The sequence below is a fragment of the Eublepharis macularius genome, chromosome 12 (genome assembly GCF_028583425.1).
Source record: "Eublepharis macularius isolate TG4126 chromosome 12, MPM_Emac_v1.0, whole genome shotgun sequence".
Classification (NCBI taxonomy): domain Eukaryota; kingdom Metazoa; phylum Chordata; class Lepidosauria; order Squamata; family Eublepharidae; genus Eublepharis; species Eublepharis macularius.
The window spans coordinates 56020637-56033170 of NC_072801.1; the positions used below are offsets into that span (position 1 = coordinate 56020637).

Genomic DNA, 12534 nt, shown 5'->3' on the forward strand with positions numbered 1-12534 from the left:
TAGGTTAACTGAGTACAAAAGTGAAGACAAAACCTAATCTTAATGTAAGTAGAAAAGAAGCACTTTTGACCACTATATCCACTTATTCTAATAAGAGGACGGGGCTCAAGGAGACCCCTAAACTCTTTATCAAGTCTGAGACTTCCAAGTTTTGTTTTTAAATGCTTTAAACATGGAAGTTTTTAACCATGAAACTTGTGGATCCTTCTGCAGCCTTTATTGAGAGAAAACTCAAAGGATGAGAATAGTTACACATGTTTGGCCTGGACACAAAGAGCTGGATTCCACCAGTTGTTCTGTTGGTGAAAAGGGTGGGAGTGATCCTCTCTGAGGATCCCAAAAGGTTATGTTGAGGATTAAGGAGCATGCATGTGCAAAATCCATGTGGGATGACATTTGTAGTAGGGAAGGTTATTGGGTGACACTGAGATAAAAAACTGGCTCCATCCAACCTAGTAATACTTGTCTCGTGTGAGGTTACAATGCAATTTACTCAGGAATAAGACCGGATATAAACCAATATTACCTGATTCATGTAAGATTTTATAATATATTTCAATATTTGTATGTTAGTGCTTTACAGTTATGAAGGGCTTTTCTCCATAAAGATTTTATTGTTTTTTCCACATAGATTAGTAAATACAACAACAATCAAAACCCATGTAATCTTACCACCCACCGTCTTTCCTAATATAGCCTATTAACAACAAGGGAAAAAAGAAAAACAATAAGAAAAAAAACAAGATGCACACATAAGTGGCTGAAAGATAAAAAAGGAGGGTGAGTTATTTTGGAGCATTCCCAGAGCATAAGAAGCAAATAATGAAGTGAGATGCTCCCTATTCCCTATGTGGGTTGGAGAAGACAACTTAGAAACTTCACCTCGTACAGAATGTCAGAACTTGGGTAGTCAGGGGAGGAGAGAAGTATCAGCTGAATATAATGCCAGAGAATCCACCTTACAAAGCAGCCATTTTATGCAGGATAACTGATCTCTGTCACTTGGAGAGCAGTTGTAATTCTCGGAGATTACAAGGCACCACCTGGAGGTTGGGAACCCTTGCCACAATTCATTTACAATCAGGAACTAGGCAGAATGTCTATATTACATATATTCTTTAGCTGCTGCATTCATTTCTGTGTTCAATTCAAAATTCTTAGTGTTACCTACCGTGCTTTAATGGCCTAGGACTAGAGTGGCCAGGTGTCTGTCAGTGGTAGTCAAACTCCTGTCAGTTTGCTTCTCTGCCTGCTGGTCACTGGCAATCAGCAGGAGAAGGTAGGACCCCCGGCCATCACACACCACCGGCAGGCAGCCCAGGAAAACAGGCAAGTGGCTCCTGGCCCTGTGCACAATTGTTTCGAAAGTATTGTTAAGAGAGGTATATATGTATGCTGTGTGTGTGTGCACGCGCGTGTTTTTAAAAAACCCTGGCAATCCAAGAAAACCTTGCCAGTGTTGGACTTTATAATAGATCCAAGGAAAGTAGCCCTCCCTGTGAACGTGGCATGCTGATTTTGATTGCCCATAGGATGCAGACATTTTCTCCTCTCTCTCTGAAATTTAGGTGTGTTAAGAAACATTTTCTAAGTCCATAAATTGCTCTGGTGGATATATTTCATTAGTGTAATAAGAAAACCAGGAACATAGATTCAGCAGCACTATTTGGGTAGATAAAAGATTTGCAGCGCAATACTGAGGGAGGTATGAAAGCACTCTGAGAGTCAACTAGGAGTTAAGCTGGTGTACCCCAGACTTATGCTGATGTAAGCCCCACCCTTCTAGAGGTGCAGCTGCCTGGCACCACTCCATCTAGGTCCTCTGCTGGCACCCATCCATAAGTCCCTGTACCAGTTGGTGGGCCGGGTGTCTAAGCCATTTCAAGCCCAGGAATGCCCCCAGTAGTGGCAGAAAGTTATGTCACAAAAAATGATGGTAGCCTCTGGGCTTCTACTGTACAGGAAAAGTTGATCACCCTCCTTCACACCTGGCCTCACCCAAGCAGCCTGGTAGAGCATAGAATGCTAACTACCCTGGGGACCAATCTACTTGCACCCCTGCAGTGGCTGAACCCCCTTCCCCATGCCCAATCAGATCCCTGGGCATCCTACATAGCCTCTGGCCAGGGCCCCCATGACCCCAGGTAAGTAGGGAGGTGACTGGAGGCTCTGCTCAAGAACCCCCTGCTGTGTGGATATAGAGAGTGTGGTGGGAGAGATCACTCCCAGTGGTGGTGCAGGAGTGCTCATGGGGGACTTTGTGAAATCTGAGGCATGCCTCACACTCACATGTGGGAGGAGACCCATGTCCAGAATGTCTGACTAACAACTACCACCCACGTTCCTTTGAAGAATACCCTTCTCCTGGGTCCTGGATCAAGAATGGGCGAGGGAGCATTGACAAGTAAGAAGAAGCTGGGGAGGTGGCTGCCCTGGCTTGCTCATTTTCATCAGCTTCTACTCCCCACCAAACACCTGCCCCTGTGGTGAAGCTCTCCGGGAGGGTGCAGCCATTGCTTGTGAGTCAGCATGGCCTATACCTGCCATGGTGGCCTTTCAGGGAGCCATGCTCAACACAGCCATTTGGGGGAGGGGGTCAGCAGCCCATGTCAGCAGCCATTGGCCAGGCTTCCAGGCTCCCTTCTTGAAGAGAAGAGTGAGTGCAGCTGCAGGCCAGGGGGACTTGGTGCTTGCTCTCATAACTCTGCTGTGATGGTGGGCACACAACTTCATGACTGTCTCCATCCCAGGATCAGAATCCCAAGCAGCCATGGAAGCAGAATAGCCAGATGTGGACCAGAAGCATTTTCCCACTGGAGAGGCATCCCTTGTCTGGTTGCCAGCAGTAGCTGTGATGACAGAGCTGTTGCGACTGTCCCCAGCCAGGACATGGCAGCAGCTGTGGTAGCATACAGAAGCAGCAATCCCCTTAGGAACCTCTCTGACAGGGCCTGACCCACAGCAGTTATGGCCAGGATGCCCCCCCTCATCGGCACATGTAGATCCTTCATGGCAGCTGGGGGATTGGGGCCAGAGAGCAGACCATCCCCCCTTGCATTCATATATGCTCAGCTGGGGGAGGGAGACTGGCCCTGTCCAGCGAGTCATGCAATGCTGGCATGGGAGGGTGTTGCAAGGCTGCAGGTGCCATGGCTGGAGCACACACCCCCACGTACACACAGCAAGGGTCTAGCTACCCTGGCTGCATGGTATTAAATATTGAGCCTAGTGCTCAAGTGATGTCAGCCAGGCAGTGAGTTCAGCTCATGGTAGTACTTTATTGCAGAAAGGAACAATGTGGCTCCTGAGGGAGCCAGATATATACACCTCCAACTCCACCCCATTTCAGTAACTCTCCAATAAGAACATAGGCACTAGGATCCTTCATTTGCATGCACTAAACAAAAGGTAACATTTACGTGACTGCAATTGGCTCATATCCAGGGGAAACAATTGGTTGCTGATAACCCTAATTCCAAATAGGATTGGCTAGCTGAGCAGCCCTATTTTCCTCGATGCTAGCCCAATACATAACACATGGGGTGACTGGTCACCCCTATCAAAGGTGAGGAGGCTGTGTGCTTGCAATATGCTCAATCAGTGATGGGAGTGACCAGTGGCACCAGGGCTGACCCCTGATAACTTTCCCACAGCCACATGCCTTGATATGGGTGTTGTGGCTGTGGGGGTATGTGGTCCCCAGTGGGATGGGGACTCTCCCACCAAAGTCCTTAGGGAGTGGATGAAAGCCGCTGCAGGTACACAGGCACAGATGCCAATAGCACAGCAGTCTTCAGGATTGAGTTGTTCAGAAAAAGAATGCATTTTTTAAAAAATCTGGTCAATAAATTGCCTCCATCTTTAGAAGAGATAGGGTAGAAGTACACAATTAATTGAATTCTATTCACGGGAAAAAATCAGAACCTTGTAGAAACACATTTTTCTTCATGAAAAGTTTAGAAGCATGTTTTTTTTTTCATGAACAGTTTCAATATGAATTCATTGAACCTTGTGGATAAGAATACAGCCAAAGCCTCAGCCTGACAAGGAACAGTGAGAAAACCTCTATCATTAATGTCCTTACAGAATTTTAGTTGCAATATGGGTTCCCTTTATTTAGCCTTGGTATTTTCCACATAGGGCTTCTTCGTCAGCCCTGGCCTCATACAGCTTCGGTTTATCCCTGTAATTCTGCAAACATAATCGTTTCAAGTCTTCAGATTACTTCCTATAATCTTTCAAGTTCTGCATAGTGAAAGGCTGCATCCACTACAGAAATAGTCTTTCTTAGATTTTCTTTCTGCACATATACTCAATTTTTTTAATAACAAAGTTATAAAACTTTTCTGCTTTTTTGAAGTCAAGAATATTTTTTTCTCTTGCCTTTCTCCCTTCCATTTATCCCCTTGTATCCTGATTGGTAGAACAACCATGTAGAATCACACCCTTCCCCCCTTTTCTTTCCCCATCACTCTCAACCCTCATCTTTAAAAAAAGGCATCATTTGTTCTGTGTGCTTGCTAACGATAACAGTTAATCTCAGCAGTAAATCATGTCCGCACCAACATGAGTTATCAGGATGACACTTTGCATAGAAGTCTCCATTTCTGTTTCCTTTATTTTTTCATCTATCCCACCCCTCAGTTCTTATTTTTTAAAAAACCACAACAACAACTCTGCAATCCTGTTGTTTAAATAAGAAATATCTTTTAAAAAATGTCTATGATGGAATGGGCTTTTAAATGAAAGGTTTATTAAGTGCAACACCCAGAGATTGGAAGGGAAAGGGTTAAAACTGCCTGAAAGGAGAATGATTGACTGGCTGCTCCTCCCTCTCTGTGATTGGCCAGTGAGAAGGTAACTATTGGTGCTGACAGAATTATTGAAGGAGTGGAAGTTTAGAGTCTGACTAGGAGGTTCAGACTAACCCTGTATGTGAGGGGAAAGAAAATTTTTGCCCTAACTGGGACAGCTTTAGGTTTAAAGAAGTCTTTTAGTTAAAGAACTTAAGTGTTAAAGCCAGCACTAATTTACACAGGCAATATAGAACTGGGAATGTATTGTTGGCAGAGAAAGAGGGTAGTAAGGAGACTCTCCTTCAGCCAAGTGATCAGGATTACGTCTTTTGGCAAAGAATAATTCCTGCTCAGGTTATTGTGCCTAATGTTTGTGAAGTAGTCTGTTCTACAATAAAAATTTGCCACAGCTTTTCTTCCCCTGACTATTTATCAACCCTACTTGTTTAATAAACTTGTTTCATTTAGAACTTTACTCACCCTCTAGTTCCATTTCATTTAAAGACAATGTGGGCTCCTGCTTCTCCCCCTACCAAGTATTTAAGACTGGGATATAAACCATAAATATATTATTTAAAGTATAGGACAAAAATATCTTTAAATTATACCCAGAGACATGTGACTAGAAGCTGCCCAGCCACAGTAAGCAATCTTGATCATTTTAGAAGGAAAATTTGTCCCACAGTGGGGGAGTGAGTGGGGTTTACATCATAACATCAAATGTTGGGAAACTCCCACTTAATATTTTAAAGTTTTCTTCCCAAATGCTCAGTTAATCATCACACTGACAAAACTGCTGAAGTCAGAAAGTCAGAAGGGCAGCAGAAAAAACAAGACACCACTTCAGTTCAACTCCCTTAAGTGTGGAATTACATAAGCCCAATGTGGATCCAGTCCTTGAGTGCCAAATACCCAGAAAATCTGCTGTAAGTGAGCATATAGAGGAGGCCTCTGTTTAATTCAGTGTTTCTATTCTACAGACGATTCAGGTAGAATCGTTGATTATTTAAGAACAATTTTCAAATGTAAGGCTTTTCTATCTTCTCATCATCAGATCTCTTTTGTTAATTTCAGGCCTCAGAATAATAATGTAACATTTAGGGAAGAAGATGAAACCCAGCAGTCCTGCACCAGAAGCTAGGATAGAAAACATTTCTACAGCTACCATATATTTTCCCTTGGTGCTTAGGTAGGTTGGAACAAAGGATAACCAAACACTGCAAAAGACCAACATGCTGAAAGTGATAAATTTGGCTTCATTGAAGCTGTCAGGTAACTTCCTAGCGAGGAAAGCCATAGTGAAGCTGACCAGGGCCAGGAAGCCCATGTAGCCCAAGATACAGTAAAACATAGCCACAGAACCCTCATTACATTTCAGGTCAATTTCTTCCATCTGTGAGTCCATATCGGCATCTGGGAAGGGAGGAGAGGTTGCCAGCCACGCACAACACATGCCTGCCTGAATAAGGGAACACACAAGAACAATGGAGTTGGCCAGTCTTTTACTGACCCATTTCCTTATCCTGCTTCCTGGTTTGGTAGCCATGAACGCAAGAACCACAACGATGGTTTTTGCCAGCACGCAAGACACAGCCACTGAGAAGACAATGCTGAAAGCAATTTGTCTGAGGAGACACATCATTTTCTCAGGACGGCCAAGGAAGAGAAAAGTACAAAAGAAGCAGAGCAGGAGGGAGATGAGGAGGGTATAGCTGAGGTTCCGGTTATGTGCTTTGACGATAGGAGTGTTGTGGTTCTTGACAAAGGTCCCCAGCACCCAAACTGTGATCAAAGACAAGAAATAAGCAACAACCATTAAGCCGATCCCCAAAGGTTCTGTATGAGACAAAAAGATGACTGCCTTGGGAATGCACTGATTTTGCTTCCAGTTTGGATACTGATCTTGGTGGCAAGGAGAACAGGAATCCATGTCTGGGGAAAGAAGAGAGGCACTTTCAGAGATGGTTCATGAGTTGCTTTCTACCATTGAGAAAGCTGGTTCCTTTCACTATACAGCTATGTATTTGGGTGCGGTGGGAGTAATCTCCTGTGCTTTTCTTTCAATATGGATCTGCAGAATGTTGGTTGACAAAGACTGTCTATCACAGTCTTATAAAGATCTTAGCAACAATGGTTCCTTCATATTATATGAATCCACAGAAAAAAATAAATGCAATGGGGAACAGTAGGCTTGCCAATCCCTTTTGTGGAGGACACCCCCCCCTCCTGTTACTCAATAATGCAAAAAACTGTGATAGGAGAAAAAACTTAAAACCCTCTGCACCACTGTGTCATTTCCAGGGAAAACTTGAAAGTGGTGTAAGGTAGCTCTAAGAACTGCCTGAACTACCCTACACAATTTTTGGTGCTTCAGCAGATCATTCCAAAAAGTATTTTAAAAAGATTGTCAACTATATAGGAGATGACAGTCCAGTAGCAGGGATGCTGTGATACAGCCTAGGGTCCTGCCCATGGACTATTGCTCTAATACATTACATATTCTACCTGTCTGGTCTGAAATCTTCCCTTCTGGACATGGAACACAATCATAGCAGCAAAATGGCTCCCCTTCCTTCTTTCTCTTTTGATTGCCTGGATAGCAGTGGTCATTACAGAGAGAAAGTGGTGTCACCTGTTGATATAAAATATTTTTAAGTTGCTTTTATTACACTTAAAAGTATTGCTGCCAACCATGATAAATGATGCAATTGTCTCACAAAACATTCTTGCACAAAATCAGTGTCAGAGGTTTTCTGTATTTGAAAGATATGGCTTCCAGCATTAGAACAAATCTCAGGACCCACCAGGAAAAAGGGTGTTTAGTAGAGGTAGGCATGGACCAGGAAAACCTCATGAACTGTCAGCCCGTGGTCCATCAATTTTCATGGACCACTCACGGACCCACCCCGATTCACTGACCGGTTTGTCAGTTTGTGGTCCATCACTTCTGAGGGCCCTTGCACTGCCCCCTTCACACTCGCAGACACCAAACCTGCAGAGAATCTTCAACAGGCTCTCCTCCAGCCAGTCTCCAAGGTTGCCCAAGATTGCAGTTCCCACCTCCGAGCTGCAGACCTCCAAAGCAGCCACCTCCAGGAAACTTTCAGTACAGAGAATAGGAGCTGCAAATGCCAATTGACGCTTGCAGTACCCAAAAGTTGTAGTGAAAATGTGAGGTGGAGTTGGAGCATCTTCCTCTGAGAATGGAATCATGGCCCCCAGAGTTGAATGGCAGTTCCTGGGAGCAAAAAACCTGCTCTGGGGCCGGAATGGGGAGGGAGAGGAGTACTCTTCGAGGGGACAGTGAAGGAGATGTTTTGGGGAAGACAGCAGGAAGAATATTCTTTGAAAGGACACAAGGACAGAGACAGTCTATGAGAGTAACTTATATTTGGGGGGAGGGAGTGGATTTCTTTGGGCAGACAGGAATATCACTGTACAGGACAGAACAGAGGGGATCCCTGGGGGAAAGGAGAGTCTCCTAGGGGAAATATGAATCTCCCCGTTGGGCTGCCCAAGGGAAGGTTGGAGGTGTTGACTCTGGGAGTGAGTACAATCATCATGAGGAGGTAGACCTAGGCATGAGGAGACTAAAAGACAGGAGAACTCTGGGGGGGGGTGATATCTTGAGGGACACACGTGAAAAGGAGGGTGAAAATGAGGATTTGGTGGGGGACAGAACAAAATTGGGAGGAGGCAGATGTGGACAGCCAGGCAGGTCGCCATTGCAAGTCAGGAATGCATTCCATAATCAGGAGCTCCATCAATGGATGAAGCCAGACCGCTGTGAGGAGGAACGGAGGCTGTACTGGTGGGGAGGCGGTGGCAGCCTCTAGGAGCAAGAGGCCCCTAGAAGACAGTCAAGAGGGGGAGCAACCTGTGCATGGCAACCAGATAACCACCGGAGCAGTTCAATCACCCTTCTCATCCCAGCACTGCAAGATGCCTACTGGCCCTTGGGATCCTGGAGCAGGGGTGGCCCACAACACCTTGCCTGATGTCTGGGAGGTGGCCACCTGGAGCAGATGAGTTCTTTGGATGGTGGTCGCCCCTTTTTCATGTGACTGGCAAGCTGTCAAGTGCTGCCTGCCTCCCTTACTTTCCCCATGGGCCATGGGCTCCAGTTGTATGAGCGGCCACCAGGGTGAGGTGCGGTTCATTGGTGGACACCCCCTTCTTGAGGGCCTGGGAGGTAGTCAGAGGCCCACCGCCTTTACTTCCCCTGGGGGTTGATGGGCTTCTGTAGTGGGAGATGGGTGGCCCCAACACCCTCCTTTGTGATTGGGGGGTCGCCGCTTTGTTAGAGAGATGTGTTGCTTCAATGGCTGCCTCTTCCTCATAAACCTGGGAGGCTTCAGGGGTTCATCACCCTTCCTTCTCCCAGGAGTGATGAGCTCCTGTAGCGAGTGGTGGGTGGCCCCCAACACCCTCCTTGTGATGATGCGGCCACACTAAGTCATAGAGGTGGGTTTCCTCAGTGGCCACCCCCTTCTCATGGGCCCGGCAGGCTTCAGAGGTTCACCGCCCTTCCCTCCCCTGAGGATGAGGGGCTCCTGTAGTAGGGGTGGGGTGGCCCTAACACCCTTGTTGTGACAGGGGGTGGCCATAGCATATTGTTGAGGTGGGTTTCCTCAATGGCCACCCCTTTTCACCATGCCTGGGGGAAAGAAGGAAACATGTGCTCCTCTATTCAAGAGGACCCTTTCCTTGCACCTGCAGGAAGGAGGCTTGGGCTCCCCTATTTGGAATAACTCTTCCCCATGCCTTGGGGAAGGGAGGAGACTTGAGCTTCTGAACTCTGAAGGACCCTTCCCTGTGCCTGGGAGAAAGGAGGAGACTTGTGCTCCTGTATTCTGAGGGTGCAATCACAGAGGAAACCCACCTTGGCAAATGTGTCTGCAAGGGACAAGAAGCTCCTGCACTGGGAGGCCAGGAAGCCCACAACACCCTCCCTTGTGACTGGGGTGTGGCCACCTTCTTGGGGAGGGAGACTACTTCTCCCTTATTTGGAGACACCCCTCCCCATGCCTGGGGGAAGGAGGGAGACTGGTACTCCTCTATTCTGAGGGCATGATGCAGTCACAGAGGAAACTTAACTCTGTGAACATGGTGTCCACAAGGGAAAGGAAAGTCAGTAACAAGGGAGGGTGTTGTGGGCTTCCTAGCCCCCCACTACAGGAGCCTGTCACCTCCGGTTAAAGTGCTGTGGGTCAATGACCCCAGCATATCCCTCTCTTCTGATTGGGGGTCAGCCACCACATTTGTGAGATGGGTGTTGATGGTGCCCCACTGTTTCAGGACACACACCACATGGTGAAAGGATTAACGTGGAGCTAATGTGGATCCAATGTGCCTGTCAGCAGACTTTCAGGGATGCATCTGTTGCTCCCCTGAACCCACCTCAACAACAAGGTGGACAACCTGGAAGCCTTCCCCTGGCAGACCCAAGGGCAATGCTGAAATTGCTCTTGCCCTGCATGTGCTGATGTAGCAGACCACTGGGGACCCATCTCCACAATGCGGTGGATGCAACTACCTGCGACGAACTACAATGGTCCCTTTCCCTACCTTGGAGGAAGGTGATTCCTCCAGGGGGGCATGGGGTCCAGTTCTGTGGGGGTGGCCACCTGGGTGTGGGACATGTTGATGGTGTTCATCCCTTCCTTGTGTACCTGTTGACCTCCTCCCTTCCTTACCCCCAGGGGGTCACGGGCTCAAGTGGTGGGTTAACCTCCCAAACTGACTGTAAACACCAAGATAATTGTCCCCTCTCTCTGGCATTGATAGAGACACTGCAGAAGGGTCAGAGCAAGGTTCTGGACAAGCAACCTCCTCTGAAACTTGTCCACTTGGCTTACAGTGGGACGCGGTCATGGACGATGGGCATTTTGAAGCAGGGGAATGGAGGATTGAGAGAGAAGGGACCTTGAATTGCTACAACATTCCAAAGAACCCACCTCAACAAGACTGTTGCTTCGATGCAAAAGAAGGAAACAAATGCTGTATTTTGAAGTTACTTTTGCTGAATTCTATTGTACGTAGGACTGTGGCTGATCCTACACATATTTACTCAGAAGTAAGTTGCGCTACACTGGATAGGATACATTTCCTAGCAAGTGTCTCCATCTGCACCAGGACTAGTGCTTCTGCTCCCATGGAAAGGGATGTGGATTAAAGGAGGGCTCCCTATGAAGCAGCAGGTGTCACATGCAGAACCCTCCTTGGTGTTAGCAGAAGGGAATAAATGAATGCCTTCCCCACCAATATCTGTCCCCAACTGTCCCTGTGGCAACCTCTGGGGCCAACCTCTGGGGCCTAGCCAAGTGGGTCTTTCACTAGCAAGGGATGGTTTCTTCAAAACAGAAGCCTTTGTGCCTCCCATCCACCAAAACCCACCTCAGCAACATGATAGAAAAGGGAACGGATGGATGCCTTCCCTACCAATATCTATCCCACCAGTCTCTTTGGCAGAGCCCAGTGTGTCTCCCTTCTTAGGTCAGCCTTAACCGACCTCAGCAACATGATGCCCACAATCAAAAGGGGAAAGGATGGATGCCTTCTCCACATTCAGGGTAGGCAACTCAACAGCCTCCTGATTGGAGAGATGGAGAAGGGAGGATGCCTCCCCTGTTGAGAAAAAGTAGCCATCATCAGAACCCACCTCTCAGATTGTGCAACTGTGACGGAACAGAAAAAAAAGAATAGATGCCTTTCCTGCCGTTGAGAAAATCAATACAAAGGCCCCGTAGAGGAGGGAAACTGTTCCCATTCAAAAAACATGACGGTGATGGCTCTCCCCCTCCCCCTCCGCCTCGATGATGGGGTGGCTGCAACAGAACAGAAGGCAAAAGAAGGGTACCCTTCCCAAGTAACCCACCTGGAAAAGGGGGGAGGAGACAGCAGAAGAGTGAGCCCTCAGCTGAAGAAACCCAACATGCTTGGTCCCAGTCAGAGCCTGACTGCAGCCCTGAGACCAGGTTGGGGCAGACCCCTACCATGCCATAAATTAGAATTGAAAGGGGGGAAGGAGACAGCAGGAGGGTGAGCTCTCAGCTGAGGAACCCCAAAAAGCTTGGTCCCAGTCAGAGCCTGACTGCAGCCCTGGGTCCTACCTCGATGCCACAAATTATAATTGAAAGGGGGAAGAAGGAGACAGCAAAAGAGTGAACCCTCAGCCCTCAGTGAGGAAACCCAACAAGCTTGGTCCCGGTCAGAGCCTGACTGCAGCCCTGAGACTGGGTTGGGGCAGAGCCCTTCCCCAATGCCACAAATTAGAATTGAAAGTGGGGAGGGAGACAGCAGAAGAGTGAGCCCTCAGCGGAGGAAACCCAACAGGCTTGGCCAGACTGCAGCCCTAAAACTATGGAAGGACAGAGCCCTTAAAGAGAATGTTTACCATTCTGAATGTTGATTATATAACTATAATAATTGTAACTGTACAATTTTATAATAACTGTACAATTTTGTGCTGTACAGGAATGAAGTTTGTAAGTGGAAAGTTTTTTTAAAAAAAAATCCTTTAAAAAATTACTATGCTGGCCCACCACCTTAGAATCAAGTAAGAATAGAAAGAAAAAATCATTAAACAAAAGAACAGTGAGCCCTCAGCCAAAGAAGCTTTCCTTGCACCCAGAGAGACTGACTGCAGCTCAGAGGCTGGAATGGAGCACAGCCCTAGGCTAGCCCATTGCCCCAGAAGCAGGTAAGAATGGAAAGAAAAAAAATATTGAACACAAAG

The 12534-nt window shown here is 47.0% G+C and overlaps 1 protein-coding gene across 1 annotated transcript; it reads right to left on the reverse strand.

Moving 5' to 3' along the window:
* Positions 1 to 5832: 5832 nt before the first annotated feature.
* On the reverse strand, positions 5833 to 10453 carry LOC129339471 (vomeronasal type-2 receptor 26-like). The gene is made up of 4 exons (XM_054994051.1): positions 10365 to 10453; positions 7716 to 7896; positions 7302 to 7428; positions 5833 to 6728 (listed from the first exon to the last, which is right to left on the reverse strand). The coding sequence occupies exons 1-4, from the start codon at positions 10451 to 10453 to the stop codon at positions 5833 to 5835; spliced, it is 1293 nt and encodes a 430-aa protein (XP_054850026.1).
* Positions 10454 to 12534: the final 2081 nt, after the last annotated feature.

Bases quoted from the DNA above. Each gene is read 5' to 3' on its own strand.
- LOC129339471 (XM_054994051.1), bottom strand. From the start codon at position 10,453: ATGAACACCATCAACATGTCCCACACCCAGGTGGCCACCCCCACAGAA. The intron at 7,897-10,364 runs GTAGGGAAAGGG...CTGTACTGAAAG, and splicing joins AGGAATCACCTTCCTCCAAG to TTTCCTGGAGGTGGCTGCTT. The intron at 6,729-7,301 runs GTAGAATATGTA...TTCTTTCCCCAG, and splicing joins GAAGATTTCAGACCAGACAG to ACATGGATTCCTGTTCTCCT.